This window comes from Brugia malayi, assembly GCF_000002995.4.
Source record: "Brugia malayi strain FR3 genome assembly, contig: Bm_v4_Chr3_scaffold_001, whole genome shotgun sequence".
NCBI classification, from domain to species: Eukaryota; Metazoa; Nematoda; class Chromadorea; order Rhabditida; family Onchocercidae; genus Brugia; species Brugia malayi.
The window spans coordinates 4,045,185-4,070,880 of NW_025062477.1; the positions used below are offsets into that span (position 1 = coordinate 4,045,185).

Genomic DNA, 25,696 nt, shown 5'->3' on the forward strand with positions numbered 1-25,696 from the left:
TTACGTGAGACTACTCGTCAAGAATTTCATTTTTTTGAAATATTAATAATTTGCACAAGTTTTCACTTATTTGATATAATCTTTATTTGCTATATTATAATTCATCGACAAATGAAACCGGTTTCCATAAGTTGCATTGATTTTGGTATATAAATGTATCTCAAATATTACTTAACTTTAACTATGTCAATAATATTTGTCCATGGTTTGTTTATATGTCCATTGAAAACTTCTTAATCCGTTGATTAATAAAAAAAAAAAAATAAATAAATAAATGCATGATAAACGATGATTTTAATATCTTCTCCATTCAGAAAAGTTAAATTTTGCAGCTATGGGCTTAGCAGCAAGTTCAGGACATGATAACGACGATTTGATAGACAAACTTATTGATGCCAATATTGTTGTCACTCATCGTGTTGAAATTGCTTTAAGGTCAACAATTCTCTTTTTAGTTTATTCATTTTAATCTGTGAGACAAATGCATGCTGCATGCATTGATATAATTGAAGTTACGTGTTATATTGGTATATAATGTATAACATATTTGAATGTTATTAATAGGTGCTATGAAGTAAATGGAAACATTTTTGTATTATAATTTTTCCCAGAATTTTCGAATAATTTTTTTGTAAACCTAGGCATTTAATTTATTTACTTTTTTTTTTTGCAAAAAAAAAAAATAATTTTTTTTTTAGATTGGTTGATCGTCGTCGATTTTTTCCAGTAGAAGGTCGATATATAGCATATAAGGATTTGGCTTGGAAAAGCGATTTTGGATCTCCCGGACGTATACACATCTCTGCTCCATGTATATATGGCAATGTTTTAGAATGTTTGGATCTACAAGAGGGCAATAGTTTCCTTAATGTTGGTTCTGGTACGGGTTATCTGAGTACAGTTGCTGGGTATCTGTTAGGTAAGTAAGAAAAAAACTTTTTTTTTGAATTTCTTATATTGTTAAAATTTTGTTTTGTTTGTTAAGATGAAAACATATGAAACGGGATGTTTGGCAAACTTAAGCAATGTTTACGGATGATTTAACAAATCGGTTTTTTTATGGATAGAAGATCGATATATACATATAGCATATATGTCCTTCTTACATGCTTCATACTTGCCTATTTTTATTTCCTCTTCATCTTAAATGTGTATCTTAACAAACAAAATACGTTTTTTTTTTTTCTTTCTTTGATGACCTCTATATAAGTAGCAATTTATTTTATTTTCGTTTATCCTCAGCACAATCTCACGTACATTATGTATCAAACGTGAACTATTACAAAGCAAAAATCTGAATATACTTAGGGTATCATTATTTTTTTGCTGCATTGTATCAAACTTTATGTCACTTACTCTTCATTTCTTCTCTCTTGAAGGTAGCAATGGTACGAATCATGGTGTTGAAATTCATTCAAATATCGTAGATTATGCACGTTCATTAGTTGTCGAAACATTGAATTGTCCAGAAACACAGTGTTACGATTGGGCAATTCCACAATTCTCATGTGGTAATGGATTGCATCTTAGTCCATCCCATTATAGTAAATATGATCGTGTATACTGTGGTGCTGCTGTTCCGCCATCATATCGACGAATTCTCTGGGAATTATTAAAAGTTAATGGTATTCTTGTAATGCCCTATGAGGATCAGGTAATATGGAACACATGTTTTTTTGTCATTTTATAATTTATTCAAAATAAAAACATCAATAGTAATTATTTTTATTAAATTTTACACCAGTACGGTATCTATTGTCACAAATTTTGGTTGGCAGTGCTATATATTATGACATTTTCAAACTTCAAAAACTGTAACCCTAATTATTATTCATTTTTATGCTAAAAGCAAATGGGATTTGGCTTGTAACTAACTGTACAATTAATATTTCATTATATCAGAAGTTTTTGTATTTTAGTTGTTACAAGTACGTCGTCAATCAGCGAATGTGTTCGATGTTAAAATTATTACTTCCGTTTCATTTTCGGATTTCATACCACCTACTGAAGAGGAAACATCAAAAGAACTCTACTCGAATGCTCCATCGTTCAGAATGGTTCCTACGTTGCAGTTCTTATGCGCCTTATCCATACGTAAAATTATTCGTGCTGCAGTTGCTTCGAATCATAAAATACATATTCGAAACTTTGTAAGTATAAGTGTTCTACTAGGAAATGAATTTCTTACTTGAGCAGAAATAGGGTTGTATCAAGTAGATAAATAAAAAATGAATAGATCGATAATTATGGAATTATTAGTTGCCTCTCAAGTTATGTATTCAAGAATATTTTCACTTTTTTCAAACTGTTCCTTAGTGGACTATCCCAAAAGTATTGCTTGTATCTACTCTACTATCACTTTTATTTTTACCTCTTCTAAGGTTGGTCAACAACCACACCGAATACGTGAAAATCATGTCGTCGTTCAATTTCGTGATGGTGAACAGCCAGTGGCACAACAATTTCATTTTGAAAATCGTCATCCGCCATTACGTGAAATATTAGCTATCGTTGGAGCAGATTTTGTAATTAATTTTCCTCGCATTCCCGTAAATTAAAATAGGCAATGACTTGACATTTGCTTCATAATGGTACGTGCTACCCGATTAGCACATTATGATGCTTCATAGCACATATAGTACGTCATCACATAACATGTAAATACATTTTATTTCATCAAAGTACGATGTGCGTAGTTAACTGCTTGCATAGATGAGTAAGTGATACTTTGTTAAAGATTGGCGATGATGAAAACGACGTTAATGATGATGTCGGAGAGGCAGAACCGGGACGAAGAAGACGTTTGGTCCGTGATAGATTCCGAATGGTATGGTTTCGGCATCATCTCCGTGCGCATATTGCTAATCGAGTCGTAAGAAGGTTTGATTTCTTTTCTATTTTACTTACTACAAGTTTTGCGTTTTTAAACATTAAATTTTTATACACGTTGACAACTAATATGAACAAACTTTAATTTCCGAGGTTTTTATTTAAGTGACGATTGTAGCCATATATTGTTCATAAAGATATGCAAAGAATAATTTTAATGACTTTTATTCCTTGCAGTTGATTAGATATTTTTCGGTTGGGAATTACTTTTAGACGTCGTCCACTTGATGGGGAAGCGGAAGCGGAAGCGCAAGAAGAAGATGCTGGAATAGAAGATGATCAAAATAGTGATGTTGAAATTACTGATGAAAATGAAAATTCTGAGTTTGTTTCATTTAATCAATTTTTAATTCACTTTTTTTAATTTTTTAATTCACTTATTTTACTCCTGTTAGCTAGTATCATGGATGCTGTTCGGTGTTCGAGTAGTTAGCACTATATTCTGCAATTATTTCTTATGTAATTGTAATATTACTAAACCAGAAAATACTCAACTACTCAATTTTCCTAATATTATTGTAGGTACAGTGGTTCAGGTTCATTGTCTGCAACTACTAGTGATCCCACTGATACATCGGTTGATACTACTGAATCGTGTAATGATAATACCTCAGCAACTGGACGTTCAAAGAAACGTTCGCTGTAAGTTACTCACGATTTTCGTATAATTAGTTACTAATTTTATATAGATATTTTGAATGATTCATAGCTGCGTAATTATTTTAAGTTATCATTTGCTTAATGCAGGATGGGATTAGTATCGTCCACTTTCAACTTAATTAACTAATGTGTAGGAACACTTCTTCAGGCAATCTAAAACTTCTGGGATATGTCTACTGGTCTTAGTTTGGATTCTCAAACCTCAGGTTTGATACTCCGATAGTATGATAATTTCTTTAAAAATTTGCTTTTTTTTTCTTATAAATTCCACTTATGTGATTTTAAAAATGCTGAACTCTTGTGGAACTTATGAAATTCCATCTGAAAAATTTAGGTTTTCTCTTTGATTAAGGCTAATCCAGTGAATATTAAATGTCATATGAATATAATAAATCTACCTCGGAGTTGCGATTTGAAGAATAGACAAAAATTGAAGTAGCCTCCTTTGTTTTTCCACTTTCTTTTTTGACATTTTATTTTTCAACTTCAGTTTACATACAGTTGAGTTTCAGCGAGGAATACGATGGTGAAAGCAGTTTGAGTGTTAAACGACGTAATGATGATGATAAAGGTTTCACAGATAAAGGAACGATGGAAATTGGACTTGTCAATGATTATAAGACACAAAATATTCCAAATGAAAATGTTCCGGATGAAAATGGATCAAATGATGAATCTGCTATAACTACCATAGCTCAAGAAACGTTAACGCAACCGGAAGGTAATGCTAATCAAAAGAGCGAAGAAAACCTACCTGAACAATCTGAACATTTTGAAGAAGCGAAAAATTCTAACAATTTGAAATTTGTTGAAAGAACGGTAGAAAATAGTGAAGGATCTGTTAGTCATTGGGCTGAAGTAGTTGAGCAGTTGAGAGATTTGCGGGAAAGAGAAGCTGAGGATAATAGAATTATTGTAGTGGGGAGTATCTCGAAGCATAACGGAAACAGCTTTCATTCAAGTCTTCGAGATCAAAGCATTGATTCTTGTGAAGTTCAGAATGGCATTACTCGGAGTAACGATTTCGGCAATTCTAATCATGATGAAAAGTATGAACAGGAATCAAGTAAATCTGCTAATCTGTCGGTTCAAATCCAAAATTCGAAAATGCACAACGAAGCAAACGATGAAAAATGGGTTAATAATCTTACAAATACCAACATACATTCTACGGAACCTGATGAAATGGAAAATACCTTAAGAGCGGATCGTGAATTTTTTCCTTCTTCGAAAGATTTTGACACGAAGGATGACGAATTGATGTGGCAAAATAACAAATTATACAAAAATAAATCGGAAACGAGTTCTGCAGAGCGATATAACTCCAATAATTGTGAGAATTTGGTAAGCAATTCTTCAGATAAATCGGAAATTTTAAGTACCTCAAATAATGAGCTGGAACAGGATAAAAGTCATCTGATTACAAATGTCGAAGGGGGAAACTCTGATAATGATGGTGATAATGATGATTATGGTGATGATGGTGATGACGTCGATGATGACGATGATGATAATGATGATGACAGTGATGATGATAGTGATGACACTGATGACGAAGAAGATGGTAGTGCCGACAGCAATTCGAGCGATCCTGAAGATCAGGAAGATAATCCAGAGTATAACAATGGTAATCATTTTTATCCTGTTAACTCCCGAGATGAAAATGATTTATATTTGGCCGTTCATGAAACAGCACGAAATATAACTGCCGCAATTAATGATCAGGTAATTTTTGAAATGGCAGACTTACGTTTTTCTATCGAATCCAGTATTTATAAACTTTTTATGGATGTAGGTATTATGAATTTAATAAAGTGGTTATATATTTTGTGGAGATAGACTGTACTTTTTTATAATAATAAATTAAACGTAACAATGTACGGTCGTTCTTGTTCTTATGAGTTTAACTTTTAAACTCATTGAAGTAAGAAAATGTTAGCTAAAGATTCCGCATTTCGTATATTTTATTTTGCAACCATCGACAATGATTCATTTTCAGGCTTTTAATCATAATCGTGGTAATGGTGGTGAAGCTATGAATAATAACTCTAGTTCACGTCGTAGATCTAACGCTCGAGATGAGGTTTGTTCACTTCCTCCTACAGATATAAGTCATTTGTTGTCAAAAGCATTTCAGTTATTCCTTTGAAGTGCCAAGTAACTAGTTGTAACAGTTACTTCAACAGTTACATAGATCCAAAAGATGTTTTTGTTGATATCCGTTTAAAGGCTATTATGAAAATATTTCATTACGATTTATTTCCAGTTGCAAGCGGATGAGAAGAAACGTGAACAGGCTCGGTTGGAGGAACGTGGGCGACAATTAAGTGATATTCGTAAATTTGCTGCCCTTTTTGAAAGCCGAGTAATGGATTTACCGTTAAATAGCGCTCTCAAAAAATATATCAAATGCCTTTGTTAATTAATGTAAAATGTTGTCAGTAAATTCTTCCACTTATTTTTGGTATAGAGAAAGAAAATTTTTATCCCTTGCTGTTATAAATTATAATGGAATGAGTTGGTATGGTTACTGTTTCGATTATTTTTATATATTCAAAAAAAATGTTAAATAGTGGTTCTTTTGCATTCCGGAACTATAGTACAAAAAGTGAGCTGAAGTAATTTTCTTATTTTATTTACAAGATTTAGGATATAATTTATGTCTATCAGGTTTAGCGCTAGCATGTGACATTTTGCTTTGCTGTATTGTAAGTAACGCACTTTGTTTTTGCATTGCTATCAATCGTATCAAATTTTATTTACTTTTATTTTATGTTTTAATAGTTATAAGAAAATATGGAAACAATAACACATGCTTTATTTTTTATAAAATTCGAAACTGCATCACTGAATAGATTAGAATGATTGATTCATGGAGGTTATGCCAACAAATAATAATTCGTGGAAATCTTTTTTTTTTTTTTTTCTATAAACTGTATAGGTTTGCTTGCCTTTATTGTATATTTCTTTTGTGCATATTACGTTTGGTATTTTTTGTTGTCAATAAATCAAAGTAATTTCTATCCCTCACCAGTTTTTAAAACATAGCAAATTTATTTTTCGTTTTCTAACGCGTAATTACATGTTTACGAATTTCCCAAATTCCTATAATTTTTTTCTTCAATATATTTTGGTATTACATTTATATTGCAAACAAAAAAGAGCCAAGACATAAAAAAGAGAGAGAGAAAAAAAGATATTTCTCATGAATATAACACTATAGAGAGAGAGATTATAAGTAGTACAATTCTTGTATGATATATCTAATCAAATGCTAATATATAATAATATATAATATATATATCTAATATATAATAAATATATATCACAGGAGATAAAAAAATATAGCATATAAAATTATTTATTAAAAATTGATTGAATAAAGTTTCAGAAAATTCAAACGATATTTGCTCTATTTTCGAAATCCCTGTAGAAAATGGACTGGACTAAAATTGTCACTAATAAATACAAAAATTCCCAAACAATTTTTTAACATATACAGATGGAAAGTTCACAAATATTCCAAAAGTTAGCATTACTTTTTCTATCGGATACTAATAAAACTTATATAAAATTTCATTTCTTATACTTTACTAGTAAAAAATAAGGTTTATTTCAATGATAATTATTGCTCGGTGCATAAGTGCTCGTACCCGTTTTCGAGAATTAAGCTTTCCCGATGACATTTTAACATAATGCATTGTGCTACAATCGTATTAAGAGGTGTGAAAGTATTAAGACAAATAATCTTTTTTTTTAAATTCAATGTTAACTTTATTCCAAAAGATATGCGCAAAAGAGGATTAATGTTTGATAATTTTTCATATATAAATTTCAATATTTTTGTTTAATCAATTTTTAAAATTTAAATAATCTGATGGATAAAATATAGTTCTAAGATAATGAAATGAAAAAAGACAAAAAAAAAAAAAAAAAAAACAGTAAAAAGTGAGGGATATTTTTCGTTTTTAACGAATAAAATATAACAACTGAATGAAAGAAAGAAGACAAAAAGAGATTGACAATGATGACAAAGAATAAAGTTTGAAAATAAAATTTATCAAATATAATTTGGCACTTCTTGGCCGGTGAGCAGACGGAACATTGATGTGGGCATTGTTTTCATATGAATTTCACCAATTGCTGATGCTAACATATTAACAATTTTTTCATGTGGAACTGCAACAACACTTTGTGAATTAATTTCAATAATTCGATGACCAACACGAATTCCACCACGTTCCGCTATACCACCACGTAATAAGCTACAAATCTGAAATATAAAAAAGTTTTTGAAAAAACAAAAACAAAAAAAAAAAGTAAAAAGTCAAAAATGAAAGTTTCATAAATTTGTGATCATATTTTTCAAAAAAGATATTGAGAAAATTAATATCAAATAACTATAAATGTCAAAACTTTGTTATCAGATTAAAATATGCTTATATGAAAAGTCTGATATCTATAATAATTTTTCATTTTCATTTATCTTTTTCTATTCAATCATATTTTCTTCAAAAAAAAAAAAAAAAAAAACCCAATTACTTGTGAAAATTTTGGTTAAATAAATTTTAAAAATATTAACTGATTAAAAATTTTCCATTTTTCATCTCAAAATAATTCCAAACAAATAGTAATTGATAATAAATAAATTAAATCATAAATAATAATAATAATTCAGCAAATTCATAAAAATAAAATTGAACAATAATTGTTACCACTCCATTTTGTACACTAAAACCAAGTTGATATTTCGTATCAGGACGTCGAATTCTAACTTCAACAACTGGCGGTGTCGAAACAACCGTTAATTTTACAGCTGTGGAACTTTTTGTCGCCTGTAAATGTTACATAATTTCTGTGGAACTTTTTGTCGCCTATAAATGTTACATAATCTCTGTGGAACTTTTTGTCGCCTATTAGGTGTTACATAATTTCTGTGGAACTTTTTGTCGCCTACAAATGTTACATAATTTCTGTATAACTTTTTGTCGCCTGTAAATGTTACATAATTTCTGTGGAACTTTTTGTCGCCTATAAATGTTACATAATCTCTGTGGAACTTTTTGTCGCCTATTAGGTGTTACATAATTTCTGTGGAACTTTTTGTCGCCTACAAATGTTACATAATTTCTGTATAACTTTTTGTCGCCTGTAAATGTTACATAATTTCTGTGGAACTTTTTGTCGCCTATAAATGTTACATAATCTCTGTGGAACTTTTTGTCGCCTATTAGGTGTTACATAATTTCTGTGGAACTTTTTGTCGCCTACAAATGTTACATAATTTCTGTATAACTTTTTGTCGCCTGTAAATGTTACATAATTTCTGTGAAACTTTTTGCACCTATTAGATGTTACATAATCTCTGTGGAACTTTTTGTCGCCTATAAATGTTACATAATTTTTGTGGAACTTTTTGCCACCTATTAGATGTTACATAATTTTTCATCCATAATAATTAGTAATAATGAAATAGGAGTGCATAATTATTACAATCCATGAAAAGAAGTTTTTAAATTTACAAACCTTAATATTTTGTTGTGCTGAAGCTAAAGGAAGACCTACTAAAGATATGCCATTAATTGCAATTATCTGAAAATAAATAAATCAAAAGTTATTAGCAATAGAAGAATAAAATTATTGAAATTTGAATCTTTTCTTTTAAATTTTATGCCTCACTTTTTTTTCTCTTTTTTGACTTTACAATTTAGAAATACTTACATGAATAAAAAAATAAAAAAAATTATTCGTTATTTTTTTTTTTAAGGATGATATATATATATGTATGACTTACTTGATCACCAATATTTAACTGATTACATCGACAAGCAGCACCATTTGGTTGTAAATTAGCAATAACAACCGTTGGTAGCATAGAACCCCAACCGGATTCAACAACCACAACACCTAACAGTTCACCAGCTTTTTTTGGTACAACAACATCTTTTTGAGTTTCTTTTTTAGCAAACATTTCTAATTCATCACCCATTAATTCCTGCGAACTTAATACTTCCTGAAATTTGCTTTTGCTTTTGCAAAGACCTATAATTTAAGTTTTATATTTAGTTGTTCAAAATTTACCACAAAATTGCAAAATTTTTCTTAGGATACATTACGATACTAATAAATTTACGATGAATATATTTCAAAGTTTGAATAGTATGTAGCAACTAATAAAGGAAACAACGTCTTTTTTTTACGTGTAATCATATGTAAAATCATATCATAGTTACGTGAAGGTAAAGTTTGTTAATAGAGAAGAAATATGATTGAAAAAGTAATATGATAAAAGCAAATATAATTACAGTGATCATAAAATTAAATTTAAAAAAAAAAAAAAAAAAAAAAAACATTAATTTTATTTGGATTGAAATAAAATAAGTTTTTGTTTTTGTTTTTTCTATTATTCTATATATCCCATTAATCTTTCCTATTTCAATTAAGATTCAAAATTTTGCAAAACTATCATAATTTTTTAAAAGTTTTCAAATCTAATAGAGCAATAAAAATTTAATATAGAATATGGAAAGAGAGAGAGAGAGAGAGAGAGAGAGAGAAAAGATAAAAAAAAAAAAGGAAAGGTAATAAATGAAATAATTAAAAAAACCTGATAATCAATTTCACGTAAATATGATGGATCATCGATACCATTAGCACGAAGAAATTCAACATAAGCAACCTGGAAGGCTTGTCCAATAGATTGGGCAATAAATGATGCTTCATCTGATTCAAAAACATGACATATCACGCGAGGTGCACTGCAAATAAATTTTTTAAAATATAATTCACATCTCTCTTTTTAATATTTCATTTCTTGAAAAATTACAAATAATTATTGGTTAAAATTTTTAACAAAATATACGATATTTATGAGTGATAAATAATTTCTAATAGATATATAATTATATAATTTTAGGAATTTTAACAATTTTAACTCTCCCTCTCTCTCTCTCTCTCTCCCTTACATACATACGAACATACATTCTCTTTTTTTTTTCTACTCGACAATGATTAATTAATTAATTAAATAAAATCTATCAAATGAAGTTACCATTTTTCCACAAAATCACAAATAATTTCTTATAACATTGTCAATTTTTGAAGCAATTTTTATCTGTTAATTAATCAAAAAGTTTCACTCTTTTCCGTCAATTTTTCTGCTACATTAAATTTCTATTTTTTTTTTTAATTCCAAATTTACATTTATTATTAAGATTCGACTGAATAAACTCATCAGCATTATCACTTCTTCTCGAAACAACAAAAAATGTCATCAAATTTAGAATATTATAAATTTTGTTGAGATGAAACTTATTGAAATTTATATGCTCTCAAGCTGAAATAATAATAATCGCATAACCCATCCGATTAATTCATTTCAAATTTTAATCAACAAACACAGCTAAACTAATCATTTCGTATTTAAGGGATAAAATAATAAAATTAAAAAAATGAAAAGTTAAAAATAATTCATGCTAATATCAAATCGAATTTAATGAATGAGTGAGGATAAGTATTATACAACAAAAAATTTCAATAAATTTTTAAAAATATCATCCTTTTCTTGTCATTCCTCTATCCTACATAAGAATAATTTGGAATAAAGAATGAATAACATGCAATAAAACAATAAAATTCAACAATTGAATGTCTTATAAAATGTTTAATAAGTTGAGTGTTTAATTAAAGTAAAGTAAGTAAAATATTTAGAAATATATTGGATTAATTAAATTTATACTTATTAAAACTTGAATTTGAAAAGAAAAAAGAAATTCAAATTTTTAGCTTTAACACTATTGTTTTTGACAATTTACATAAATTAACTTTATAAATTAACCTAACCATCACAGATTGTAATCATCAATGGGAAAAATTTTTTCAAATCTTCTCAACATACTATAATTAATTTAGAATAAATTTGAATTTAAAAAAATTTTATACCTTACGGAAAAATCCTCCTTAGATGATTGCGACATTCGACGTGCCATCAAAACAACTAAATCACCGATATCTGCAATATATGATATCGTACGTAATGCATGATCCATTAATATATCCTGAAAAAAACAAAAAGTTTATTTTTTTAATCATCAAAAATTATATAAATTAAAATTATTTTTAAATAATCAATAAACAAAATTGCTCAAAACAACAAAAAAATAGCAAAAGATATAGCAAAAATTTCTATGGAAAAAAAATCAAAGATTTCAGATTTTTTATCTGAAACACAATTTTAAACTATGCAAATTTCCGTTATAACATAAAAGCAAAAGAGTTGTTAGGAAAAAGAAATGACCAAAATATTTTTTAAATTTTAAATAATTCCGAAAAATCTATCATACATGATTTATAATTTTGCACTGAAAACACTTATGAATTTGAAAAAAAAAAAAAAAAAAAATATTAGAAATTTTAATAAGAAGTTACGAATATTATCTGAAACAGAAATTTTTTGATAAAAAATTTTTGATAATAATCTCTAAATTTTTGATTTTTTGATTTCTTTAAATTTTTGATAATAATCTCTAAATCCATCATGCAAAGCATAATTGTTAACTGAAATTAAAATAAACAATAAAAGTTAGCTAAGCTAATGAAATTATTCATCATTTGTTAAAACATGAATACAACATTGATGATAATAATAACAACAACAAAATACAACAATAACACCAATGATAACATTGATAAAACAACAACAACAATAATAATGATAATAGTAATAATAATAACATTAAAACATTAAGATTAGCAAAAACAATAACATTACCAACAAACAAAAACAATAACAAATATGACCTCTGGCGATAAGTTCTAGCAAAATGAAAAAAAAAAAAATGCTTTATAACTCTTTTTTAACTCTTTTGTATAATAAATGGGTCAGAAACACTTCAACAAAAGAATTAAAAATTTTTAATTTGAAAATTTCTTTAACAATTAATTTTGTAAATACTTATATACATATTTTGATTTGCCAAACGGATGAATGGAATTATTACGTTGTAATTTATTAATTTCGTTAGATACTGTGTAACAAATATATACTTACATGCTTATATAGGTATATAAATTAATGAACAAATGAACAAAACCAATAAATAAATAAATAAATAAAATAAATATAAATAAAAAACATATATATATATATATATATATATATATAGATTTTTTTTTTTTAATTTTTAATTTATAACACATACCTGTCGAACATCTGTATCAGATATCCGCTGAAACAATTTAACGAATGAATTAATTCATAAAGAAAAAAAAAAAACATAAAAAGCATTGACCTATGGTCGAGGACAAAAAAAAAAGATTGAATTTAAATTTCAATTTTCAGTTTACTGGTCGTTTATCAAAAGGGAAAATTTCAATCTTCCTCTCTTCAACATAATATATTTTTAACAGCAATGCAATCAACGATTAAAACAATTTCAAAATACAAGAATTAATTTAAATTTAATTCAAAAATTGTTTGCAAAATATAAACAAACCTGAAGATCGGTATTTAATACCATAATTTTCTCCGTTGATATAAATAAATCGATATCTGTGCTTGGCTGAATTTCACCCGCTGGTGCCTTAAAATAATGAAAAATTATCCCTAAATTACAAAAATATTTTTGCATATATATATTTCTTCTTTTTTTAATTCTTACATATTTTAAACATTTTTTTTTTTTAAATTCTTAAATATTTACAATTTAAAAGCTATCTAATAATTCAATAATTTTATAAAAATCAAATGATATATTCGGTAGGATAAAATAAATTATTCTCTATTTTATACTGACATATTTCAAAATTTTAGAAATGAAAAAAAAAAAAAAAAAAAAAAAAAAAAAAACAAACTGAATGAGCAGATAATAGCAGGTTAAAAAAAAAAAAGAAAGAGAAATATGATAAAATAATTGAAATAATTTTAATAATTTAACAAAACAAATTATTTCTAACCTTAACTCGCAAAATAATTGAAATAATTTTAATAATTAATAAAACTTTTTATTTCTAACCTTAACTCGCAAAATAATTGAAATAATTTTAATAATTAATAAAACTTTTTATTTCTAACCTTAACTCGAGCTACTGCTTCTTGTGCTTGCATCATACGACTTGCTTTTGTTGGTCTACCTTCACAAATTAATTGTGTTGAGCCTAAATATCTGGCTCGAAATAGTACACCTTCAATGAGTACTGCCGGTTCATGAACTATAACTGAAATTTAACAATGAATAAAATTTAATTTAAATTCTTGTATCAATCAATCAATCAATCATTACTGATAATATTATGCCTTTTATCTAATATTTATTTTAATGATTAAAAAAAAAAGTCAAACCCTCTTTTTTAGAGCCTTTTTTTGTTTTAATACCACCATCATCATTATCATCACCTTGTTCATCCTTTGATAGTAAACTTTCCGTTTCATTAATTATTTCATCCGAAGTTGGCTCTAATTCTGTAAAATACATAAATTTTTGTTAATATAAAACTATATTTAATGAAAGAAAAAAGGAAAAAAAAAAGATTGTAAAAATATTATCAGAAATGCATTATCAAAAATAAATTACCAAACATAAATATATTTTATTGTATATGAAAACTGATAAATTAATAATGCATAACTTACTCTCAGAATTTTTATTCATTTCCATAATTTGTTCATTATTTTGATTTTTTTCTCGTTGAACCCTCTTCAGATATGAATCTCTGTAAACGATAAAATTCTTTTTTTTTTTTTTTATTTTTGGTAATGAAACAAAATTTTGGAAACATATATATATATATATATATATATATATATTAATTTAAAATTAACATAGATAAAGTAAATAACAACAAAAAGCACCAAAAAGCTTATTAGAGTTGATGAAATGCTTCATTTTTTTTCATAGAAACTTTCACTTTTAAAACTTTCAGCGACATCCATTAATTTTTTATTTTAAATTTAGTTGAAACATTTGTAAAACTTATTATCACTAGGCCAAATATCATAATCTAAAAAAAAAAATGACTGAACAAATTTTTTTTTTTTTCAAAACTTTATGAAGGCAAAATAAAATCTACTTTCGGTAAAATCAAATGCAAATGAGAAACTTATTATTATAAGATGCTGAATGAGTGAAAAACTGAATTATTAATAAGTTATAATAATTATTTATTCATTTAATCAATAAATCGTAAACTTTAATTTCAATTTAATAAAAAGTTCAATTCCATTGCATATTATTCTTATTTACCTCATAACCCAAATAGGTTCTCCTTCTGTACCATTTCCTTCAGCATTTCCATTTTCCTTGCTAGATGTCTCCTTGCTATTTTCCACCCAACCATTTTCACCAGGCCAATTATTTTGTGAAGCCTAGCAAGAGTACTTCAATAAAAAATTGTGAAGCAAATAATGAAAATGAAATTCAAATTAATCTTTAGGGCATATAAGAAATATTTCCACTCGAATGGAATATACGTCAATTTATAACTATTTACAAGTATACATCAATTTAAAATGATAAAATAAATTTAAATAATTTCAATGATTTACCCAAGTTGTGGGTAAATGAAAAAATGGTGCAAATATATATACATATACTAACATTGACTAAATAATAAAAGTAAATAATAAAAGATTATGAGACTAACATTTCTACGATGAATAGAGAAAACAATTTATCATTTATGAAATTTATCAAAATTCTTCTTGCAACAAATATGTTTTGTTTAACATAAAACTATAGCAAAAAAAAAATTTCGGAAAAAAAAAAATTTTTCTTTTCATTTTTGAATAAACAAACATTAATTCAAACCGTTTGAAGGGAATATTTCCGATGACGTTGATCATCCATTTTTGTTTCACTACTACGTCCTTGAGTCAATAATTTTTCCTGTTTATTTATTGTTGTTGTTGTTGATGATGATAATGATGGTGATGGAACAAGCTTTGATATAGATGATAATGATAGCGATGATGATGATGACGATGACGATGATGATGGTGGTGGTGGTGGCGGTGGTGGTGGTGGCGGTATTTTTTGTTCCAAACAGTCATCACCATTACTGATATCAGTGATAACCGGTGTCACTATATTAGTGGTCTGTGCATTAGCTGATATTTCCAAGCGCTTTTGACCATTTTCATTTGTGATAAAATTATTGCTATCAATAATAGACGGTGATTGTTGTGATGATGGAAATTGAAAATTAGAAAATATATTCATTGCTTGGCCGTGCTGAGATTGTTGTAAAATTGCTGCTGCGAGCTTTAAAAAAAAAAAAAAATTCATCAGAATATAATTGATAATTTAAAAAAAAAGAATGGAAAAGCTAATGCAATTATTCAAATTTTTAGTGAAATCTCTGTGTTTATTTAGTATCTTTTCTTTTCCATCAATTATAAAAAAAATAAAAAAAAAAGAAAAAAGAAAAATAACTTCTTAAAATTTATATTTGCATTCCATATAATATAACATTAGAAAAAAAGACGTTAAAATTATTTCCAAAGATTAAAATTTCATCGTAGCCTTTTCAAAAGTATGCAAATTTATATTCTATCACAATCTATTTCTTAAATTTTTCACTGAAAATGATCATTCTCCCTCTCCTTCCCTCTCTCTCTCTCTCTCTCTCTCTCTCTCTCTCTCTCTTTATTCGATGAATAGTGAAAAGAAAGAAAAAAAAAACAACCTAAATAACATCCATAGAAAATAATCAAATAAATTATACAGAAAAATCGAGAAGCCAAAGGTTGAAAATAACAATGAAAAAAAAGCAATTCAAAGATTAGATCTACTACTTCGGTTGATAAAAATTTCAGCTATTTAAAATTTAACTCTCCTTATCATATCTTTAATTAATACAGATATCATCAAGCTAAGAAAATTCAATTATAATCTCTGACATCAAGCGAACGTGAAAGTAACTGTTTCCTAAGTAAAATACTTAAGTTTCAATTGGGAATATCGGAAGGAATTACTTCTACGGAAAATATTTTAGCATATTTTTTATAAATTAAGTGATAATTTTTACTTACTTACTTACTTAATTAATCAATTAATTAAAAAATGATTGAAGATGACCGTTGCTTCATCATTCACTAATTAATCATAAGGAAAAAAATTTCATTTAATATCAAAATTCATTTCCGTCAAACAATTGTCAAAACTTCCAACAATATCAAATATTATAATTTTCAGGCTAATTGTTAATTTGTAGAAATTAATTTAAAACTTTTTTTCAATTTTTGACTTTTATATTTAGTTCAATGATAAAATAATTCCACCTGAAATTTCCACCTGAAATCAAATTACACCTTACTTATTTAAATAAAATGAAATGTCCCACATTTAAAATTAATGTACGTAATGAATAATAATTAAAATTAATACAGTAATGGAAAAAAATGAAATTAAAATTACAAAAATTTCTTTTATTATTATTAAATTTTGCAAAAAAAAAAAAAATTTTTTTTATTATTATAAAAATGTAAAGAAAAAAAAATCTATCATTCAAAAGAAAGGAAAAAAATGAATAATTGTAGGCGAGAAAAGTTAGAATAACATTTTCTGGATGAATAGAGGTAAAGAGAGAGAGAGAGAGAGAGAGAAAGGGAGAGAGAAGACATAGAAAAATTTGTGTTGGTAAATAGGGAAAAATAAAATTTTTGAAATGTAATAGAGGGATGAAGAGAGGAAGAGAATAGCATTATATCAACAATCTTAAAATAAGAAGGCATTAGGGCGAATGATTGTTGAAATGAACAAGTACATGTACTTCGGATTCTCTTTTCTTTATGATTTTTTAGAGGGAGAGAGAGGGAGAGACAGAGAGAAAGAGAGAGAGAGAGAGAGAGAAGAACAAGGGAGAAAATTACTGATTAAAGTAATTTGTAATTTTTCCTACCACTCTTTACTTACTTATTTTATTGATCATCATTTTACATTTTCTATATCAATTTGTTACATAAGAAATGAAATATTAGATTATTTGTTTACAAAAAATTTTAGTTTGAAATATTGAATTTAACTAATAAAATTTTCATTTCGAAATTAAAATATTTCGGATGAGGGGGGGGGGGGGAACAAATTTAATACGGTAGAAAATGTTTTTTTTTTTTGTGATTTGAATTTTTATGGAAAAAATATTAAATTAATAAAACTTGAATACAGGAATATAGATAAAAGAGAAACTAATTTAATTAGATAATAGAACAATCAAATAGTAGCTAAAATGTTTTTTTTTTTCTTTTTAAAACATAAAGCACAAATTTTTAATTATAACTTTAGTGCACTCTAAAACATAAATCTCGAATATATCAAAATTTAACCCTAAAACTTTTAAAAAATCTGCAATTTTAGGTTATAAATTGTATCAGAATACTAAGAACAGAAATAATCAAAGTTAAATAAAGTAAATACTAAAGGTTGGAAAATTTACAATCCTAAAAATTTTCAAAATATGTAAATGTTTTTTTAATCCAATAATTTTTACAAATTTCATACAAAAAGTAATTTTTTGTTTAGCTTCTACATTCATTAACAAATAAATGTATAAGTTAAATTAAATAGTAAATTTATTGAAATTAAAATTTGAAAATTAACAACAAAAAAAAGTTGCTAGTAGTAAATTTTTAAATTATTTCAAATTTTATCCTCAATATTTATTATTTCAATTCAAATTAACTTGCTTATAACCTTTTTTTTTACCAATAATTTTTCAAACAATGAAAAAAAAAAGAGAAAAAAGTTGACAATAATTACCTGTGGTGAAATATGTTGATGCGTACCGGGAAAATAATATGCATGTGATGGTGGTGGTGGTGGAGGTGGTGGCGGTGGCGGTGGTGGTGGTGGTGGTGGTGGCGGTGTTGGAAAATAGGATTGAAATTGAGGATATGATTGTGGTGAAATGGTGCCCAATGCTGCAACTGCAGCTACTGCTGCAGCTGCATGTGTAAATTGTTCCATGGTAGTTGGTAGTGATGTAGAACAGCAATTTTGTGATGATATCATTGTGGTGGTATCAGTTGATTGTCCACCTGGTATACCTAAATATAATGGTGGAAATGGTTGTGATGGTCGTTGCGGTTGCTGCGGTTGCAATTGTTGTGAAGAATGATCATAATGATATGATGTTGACTGCGTTGAAAATGATGACAAATTCGAATTTGATGATACCATCGGTAAAGCAAATGAATTACGAAGTTGTTCCAAAGTTGGTTTCGTTGTTGACATATCTGATTTTCTTATTTCACTAACACCAAACGGTGGTGATAAAACACTCTGCAAAAAAAGATTGAAAAAAATAAATAAATAAAATAAAACGAAAAAAAAAAAAAAAAGGAATGGAAAGAATTCTATCAAAAAGGAATGATAATATTAATGTAAATTTAGGGGAAAAAAATTGAAAAGAAATATTGAATTTAAATAAAAATTAATGCACACTAAAATTGAAAAAAAAAAAGAAAAAACCTTTGGTAAAAATATTAAAAAAAAAAGAGAAAAGAAAGAAAGAAAATCACAACATAATTTATAAAAGAAAAGAAAAAAAAACATGCAAATAATAGATAATTAATAAAATTATTTTCAATTCAGAGAGATGTTAGCATTCATTACAAATAAATTTTTAAGATTGCAAATAAATATTTAAAAAAAAAATTTTTTTTTTTAACTTCTTAACAAATTTTATCATAATCAAAAGAAAAAATAAAATTTGAAACACTTACTGATATGTTTTAAAATGTAAAAAATTTTAATTTTAAAAATTTAATCATAAATTTCATCTATAAAATTATATATGCTTACTTTACTATCGGATACATTTTCCTATGATTCATAAACAAGTTGCTGTTATTTTCATATAATTTCAGTAACTGTATGAGCTACCCGGATTATCTATCTATTCAGTATTTTGTGAATTATCCGGATTACCCACTTATCCAGTATGTTTTATCATGAATCAGTTACTAATTAAATAACATATCAAGTTATATCATAAATCACCATGTAACATATTCCCTTTCTTTTTTCTTCCTTTTTACTCCTGCCGGTCAACCTTCCGATATATCTAACTGTTATTAATTAAGCTTCCGGTTCAGTACTTATGATCATCCCATTTCAAAAAAATATGTCGATGTCTTGTTCTTGTCCAAATTTACCGGAATATATGATTTCAAATTTACCGAAAACTTGTTCAAATTTACCGGAATATGGTTTCAAATTTACCGAGAACTTGTTCAAATTTATTGGAATATATGAATCGCATAAATTTCCAATATTATCTAATCCTTCTCACTATAATATCGTACTAAAATTATTCGTTCTTTTTCAAGGTATATGCAAATTTTAAAGTTGAAAAAAAAAAAAAAAAAAAGCACACATAAAGTTTAATTATCAATTTCACTACAATAAAATACCAAATACCAATACTAAACAGGTAAACATACACACATACATAGTACACATGCACACAGACACATGCATAAATACAAAAATGAAAAAAAAAAAAAAAAACGGAATGAAGAAGACCACAACAACAAATTCGGAAATTTTTTCCGTAAAACCTGATCTGTTGTATTAGATGAAATATGATGTACTGATGGGTACTGTAGTTGAGTACAAGCAGATTGATAACTACAACTATTAGCAGAACTCAAAAGTTGAGCCAATTCTTTTTCATCAATCTGAAAGAAATACAAAACAAAAAAATCTATCTAACTACTCTTTTACATCTAATATTTCATTCACTTTTTCTCATCATCTATTTCAATAAAATTTTTAAATTTATTCAAATTATTTCAATTAGATAAAAATTATTTGAAAATAAAAAAGCATGAATTTTCATTTAAATTTATCCTTGTTATAATTGTTTTTATTATTGTATCACTATAGTGATGTGCAAAAATTTTAACAGAACTTATAGCTTTAATTTACTATTTGGTTATTTAAAAAAAAAAAAAAAAAAAAAAATTTGAATTTATATATGTCTATTTAAAAAAATTTTAATTTATATTTGATTATTTTAAAAAAAAAAACGTGAATTTATATTTGGTTATTTAAAAAAAAAAAAAAACTTGAATTTATATTTGGTTATTTAAAAAAATTTGAATTTATATTTGATTATTTAAAAAAAAAAACTTGAACTTATATTTGGTTATTTAAAAAAAAAAGAAACTTGAATTTATATTTGATTATTTTAAAAAAAAACCTTGAATTTATATTTGATTATTTATTTCTGAAATAATTGATGCTGAAAAACGAATTGAATTTGACGTCATCAATGTTTAATTTAATTGAAAAAATAAGTAAATGTGATAAATTTTTCATTTTTTTTTTCTATGCCCAATCTTTGTTAGATACTTGAATAAATATGTTTAACTGTAAATTTTCAATACTAAATTCAATTTAAATCCTTGAATAAATCTGCTAAATTCTGCATTTTCTATATTTAATTAAATATTTAATAAATAAAAATTTCATAATTTTAATATTTAATTCAAATTCAATACTTGAAGAAATGTTAATCCGACTGTAAATCTATCAATTAGATGAATGAAAAATTATCAACAAACAATGAAATGAAAATTACTGAATAAAATGAAAATTTTGGAATGGAAAAAAAATCAAATATGACATACGAAATGCTTGATATTATATACTCAACAAAAGGGTCAAAGGTGAGAAAGGTTAGAGAAAGAGATAGATGTCAACACTGATCATCAAATATGATTGATTTTTCTGTTAACAAATCAATTGCTTAAAAAAAAAAAAATTATATTATGGATAGGATACAAGGGAGAAAGCATGCTTACGTACATTCACTTCCGTATTAACAGTTTTTCTTCTTTTTCAAATTTAAAAATGTCATTGTAAAATTTAAATTCAAATACGTACTTTTTTAATATTTCGATTTTGTATTCGTCGATTAATTTCTTTATCAATTTCATTCATTTGCTTTTTGATCAAAACAGATGTTCGACATTCTTCTTGAACAATGCTTGCACCATTATTACCAGTTGATGATGATGATGATGATGATGCTGATGATGTTGCTGATGATGATGATGATAATTCAGGTATATTTTTAGATAATGATGATGATGATGAAGTTGAAGTTTTAGATGGTATTGTTTCGGATGCTTCTGCTTTAATGATAATTTTTGAATTTCCTTCTTTCATTAAACGTTCATCATTCTTAATATTTGAACACTTCGCATTATCAGTTGAAAGATTATTTTCATTCTCCTGAAAAGCAGAAAAAAAAAAGTTTAAAAATATTTAAAAAAAAATGTTTCAAAAAAAATCCAAATTTAGAAAAAATCATAATTCAAACCTGATTAATTTCATCCTCATCATTAGTTATACCATCTTGCTGCTCTGATAAATCAACATTATATCCTGTAAATGAATTTTTTGTAAAAATTAGAGATAATTTTTTAAATCCTTTTCTTACAAAATAAATTAATTAATATGTTCAAAATAAACTATACATACATGCATGCTTTATTTGCTAATTTAATTCAAATTTCTATAATAAACTTTTATAAAAAAACTGACTAACTTGTATTAGCATTTTAAATTTATTACTTATTTAATTCATTTTAAATTTATTACTAATAAATTAATGCACTTCAAATTCACTACTAAAATAATTTTATGGCCAACAATTTTCATTTAGTTGTTAAATATGCTGCACTTTACTGATTGTAAATTCAAATTTCTTTTGAGATATTCTAGTTGCTCTAACACTGATCATACCACAATTTTATTCATTAAATACTTTAAAAAGAAGAAGATAAGAAATATGAGATACTTTCTGATAGAATATATCCAAATTTTATAAAAATATCATTTCGGATAAAAAAAAAAAAAAAAAAACACTGATAGAATGATTGATAAAAATTGATAATTTTTTGTTTGTTTGTTTCTTTTATTCGAGAATTTTTACATTTCTTACCATTGATTTGTTGCATTTGATATTGAATTTCATTGCTTTCATCATTCTTTATTGGACAATTTTTACTTTCATCTACTTTTTCCACATTATTCATTTTCTTTTCAACATTTGTTATAGCTAAATTTGTTGCCGAAGCCTAAAATAAAATAATTAATTAATATTACCAGTACTTAATTATTTAATAATAATTAAAATGAAATGAAAAAATCTTTTAGATAAAATGATATAAAATTAAATAAAATTACATTTTTCCTTCTTTTCTTTTCTTTTTTTTTGTCACAATTTTGAAACAATTCTAAACAACAATTTCCATTGAATTTGATATTTTTTCTCAAACGTAAAAAAAAAAAAAAATTAATCATAGATTAAAATTTCTTTCTTTTATTTCTTTTTTTTTTTTTTAATTTTATATTTTAATATAATTAAATTTTTTTTTTTTTTTTTTCAAATAATTCTTTCAATTAAAAAAATGCTACTAAAGCAATAAAAAAAGAATATACATAAATCCTATGTGAATTGGAATTGACAACTAAATTGTAATATGATATTAATTTGAAAACAATTCAAACTTAATGGAAAAATTAATTCCAAAGCATTTTTTCCCCATTCTTTTCTTTCTTTCTTTCTTCCACTTCTTTTTCCTTTTCTCTTCTTTCTCTCTCTCTCCTTCCATTTCTCTTTTCTTTTTTTCTTTTCCCTTTTTTTTCGTTAAATTTTCATTTGATCAAAAATTAAAATTTTAGCGCTAATGACAAAAAGCTCATCCATCCATCTTTCTTATAAAATTTAATGAACATCAATGCATTCGATGACATCTATAAAATAACCATCCGTTTTTTTCTCTTTCTATTCCTTCTCTCTCTCTCTCTCTCTCCCCCTTTTTATCTCATTAATTCCGTTTTTTTAATCGGAAAAATGGAGAATGCCATATACTATGGAAGAATAGGAAGGAAAAGAAAAACCGCGGGTAGGGCAAAATAATAGGACAGGGAATGAGATAGATAATGTCACATAAAATAATTAAGGAATTTTTACACATTAGCATCTCTCTCCCTCTCTCTCTCTCTCTCCCTCTCATATTTAAACTTTTCAATTTCTTTCTCTAACATTGAAAATATAGTAAATTGAAGAGCATACTACTTTTGATAAAAAAAAAATATATATATAAGTAACATTGGAAATTATATTCATTTTAAATTCAAATTATTTCAAAAATTTATTTTTTTTTTTTGAAAAAAAAATTTAGTTAAAAATTAACAAAATTATTCATTTTACATTTAATGTACATAACATTTTTCATTATTTTTAACTGTCTTTTTCAGGACAAAAAAAAAAAAAAAAAAAAAGAAAAAGAAAAGTGTGACACAATGAAATTATCATCTTAGCATGTCACTAAGACTTATCGTGATGAAAATAAAATTAACAATTGCTAATAATACAGGATAATTCATCAAACAATCATTTAAATTTAAGTAATTCTATCAATTTAATAAAAAATTGTATTACAGTACCAATTTTCTTTTTTGTATTGTATAATTGAATTCTTATAGGCGCTATTAAGAAAAAAAGAAAAAAATTGAAAAATTGTCAGAATTTATAATTCTAAAAAATTCCAAGAAAATAATCCATTATTTGCATTCCGCATAATGCTATAAGACTGATTGAATATTTAAAAAACAAAAACCGGAAAATCTACCGGAACAGAATTAGCATATTGTGATACGGTTGAATTGTTTAGATAGAGCTGTTGTTGCATACTTTGAATCAAAGCTGGTAAAGCAGTCGAGAAATCTATCTGAAAATGACCAGAATCAATAGATAACTGCTCCTGATTATCATTTAATACCTAAAATACAATGATTGATAATTGATAATTATTTCTAACTTGAAACTAAATACACAAACAAATGATTCTCAAATTTGTATTAAATTGAAAAATCAATGAGTTAATTAAATTTAACAATGTTCTTTTAATTTTTAGGCTATGAAACGAATGTAATGCAATATTATTTAAGAGAATTTTAAATAAATAACAGTGCTATGTCAAAGTCAAATATTGATTTAGGGCAATTTAAATATTTGAAAGAAAATAAATTGAATATGATTGCATGTGAGATAATATGAGACTCGACATGATTATTCGATAATGCTAAATTATGAAGTATCACAAATGCTTTCTTGAAATGTTATGTTATCAGTTTCAAACTAATTCCAAATCCTTTAGGATATTTTTAAGGTTCAAACATCCATCAATCCATCAAATTGACTAATATATACTTTAAATTGTAAATAACACATTATGAATGCATTATAATGAAGAGATCGATTCAAATGAAATTCTCGAGTTTTATAGTAAATAAACAAATAAACTTTTACTCACTTATTCGTTCATTCATTCAGCATAGACTTTTTGGAATTATTTTGAGTGAATTAGATGCTTACTATAACTGATTAAATGATAATATGTAATTAATCTATTAAATTACCAATTGATTATACCAATAAATTTTTTCAAAAAATGAAATAACAAAATTTTACTGATTTTTTTTTCTAAAATTTATTTTAATCAATAATTTTTGCCTTTCGTTTATCCTTCTTTTTATGCTTTTACTGCTTCTATTACATATATAATTTCTTCTTTTTTCAGTAATTTAATCAATGCTAATTTTAAATCCTTTAAGCGTCTCTCTCTCTCCCTCTCTCTCTCTCTTTTTCAATCGCAAAAAGCTTTAATGATGTATTTCCGTTTTCAACAAATATTTCACTTTTTTTCACTTAATTATACGCATTTAAATTAATTGCAAATCTTCATTCTTATCAAAACATTAATCACTGATAATTTCTTATACTTTATTCAATCATATGATAACAACAGTACATCATACGTAGGTTACACGTATAACACACGCAAATTATATATATATATATATATAGATTATACGTATAGAAAATATTTATGAATATTTATTGCTAATTGTGTTTTTCTTTTTTTTTCATATAGAAATAATCGGAAGGAAAAAAAGAGAAAAATTAATTCCTCATAATGTAATATTTTTCAAATTAATGGATAAACGGGCAGAAAAGGAAAAAAAAAGCATTTTTATGATTTTAGATTTAGAACAAAAAAAAAGGAAACAGAGAGAGAGAGAGGAAAAGAGGGAGAGAGAGAGAAAGAGAAGAGAGAAATGGAAGAAATTAA

General features: G+C 25.9%; 2 protein-coding genes across 5 annotated transcripts in view; one reads left to right on the plus strand and one right to left on the minus strand.

Moving 5' to 3' along the window:
• Window positions 1-334: 334 nt before the first annotated feature.
• On the plus strand, window positions 335-5,971 carry Bm5417 (Uncharacterized protein; the record flags this gene model as incomplete). The annotated part of the gene is made up of 11 exons (XM_043079928.1): window positions 335-435; window positions 699-919; window positions 1,380-1,654; window positions 1,920-2,150; window positions 2,382-2,525; window positions 2,738-2,880; window positions 3,103-3,213; window positions 3,412-3,531; window positions 4,062-5,274; window positions 5,549-5,632; window positions 5,816-5,971. 11 exons carry the CDS (start codon window positions 335-337, stop codon window positions 5,969-5,971), a joined length of 2,799 nt encoding a protein of 932 aa, XP_042935862.1.
• Window positions 5,972-7,609: 1,638 nt separating this feature from the next.
• Bma-lin-10 overlaps window positions 7,610-25,696 on the minus strand; it is a gene marked incomplete at both ends in the record, with an annotated part of 31,902 nt that continues 13,815 nt past the window's right edge. Inside the window, 19 exons of one of the 4 annotated variants that reach the window (XM_043079930.1) lie at window positions 7,610-7,822; window positions 8,265-8,384; window positions 9,076-9,141; window positions 9,344-9,562; window positions 10,157-10,307; window positions 11,491-11,606; window positions 12,750-12,776; window positions 13,044-13,130; window positions 13,622-13,764; window positions 13,889-14,008; window positions 14,180-14,259; window positions 14,790-14,911; window positions 15,354-15,806; window positions 18,303-18,824; window positions 20,105-20,224; window positions 21,435-21,785; window positions 21,874-21,938; window positions 22,498-22,633; window positions 24,194-24,292. In XM_043079930.1, the coding sequence (XP_042935864.1) occupies window positions 7,610-7,822; window positions 8,265-8,384; window positions 9,076-9,141; window positions 9,344-9,562; window positions 10,157-10,307; window positions 11,491-11,606; window positions 12,750-12,776; window positions 13,044-13,130; window positions 13,622-13,764; window positions 13,889-14,008; window positions 14,180-14,259; window positions 14,790-14,911; window positions 15,354-15,806; window positions 18,303-18,824; window positions 20,105-20,224; window positions 21,435-21,785; window positions 21,874-21,938; window positions 22,498-22,633; window positions 24,194-24,292 (3,210 nt within the window). The remainder of the gene's footprint in view (window positions 7,823-8,264; window positions 8,385-9,075; window positions 9,142-9,343; window positions 9,563-10,156; window positions 10,308-11,490; window positions 11,607-12,749; window positions 12,777-13,043; window positions 13,131-13,621; window positions 13,765-13,888; window positions 14,009-14,179; window positions 14,260-14,789; window positions 14,912-15,353; window positions 15,807-18,302; window positions 18,825-20,104; window positions 20,225-21,434; window positions 21,786-21,873; window positions 21,939-22,497; window positions 22,634-24,193; window positions 24,293-25,696) is intronic. The other 3 variants (XM_043079929.1, XM_043079931.1, XM_043079932.1) reach the window with 3 other exon arrangements.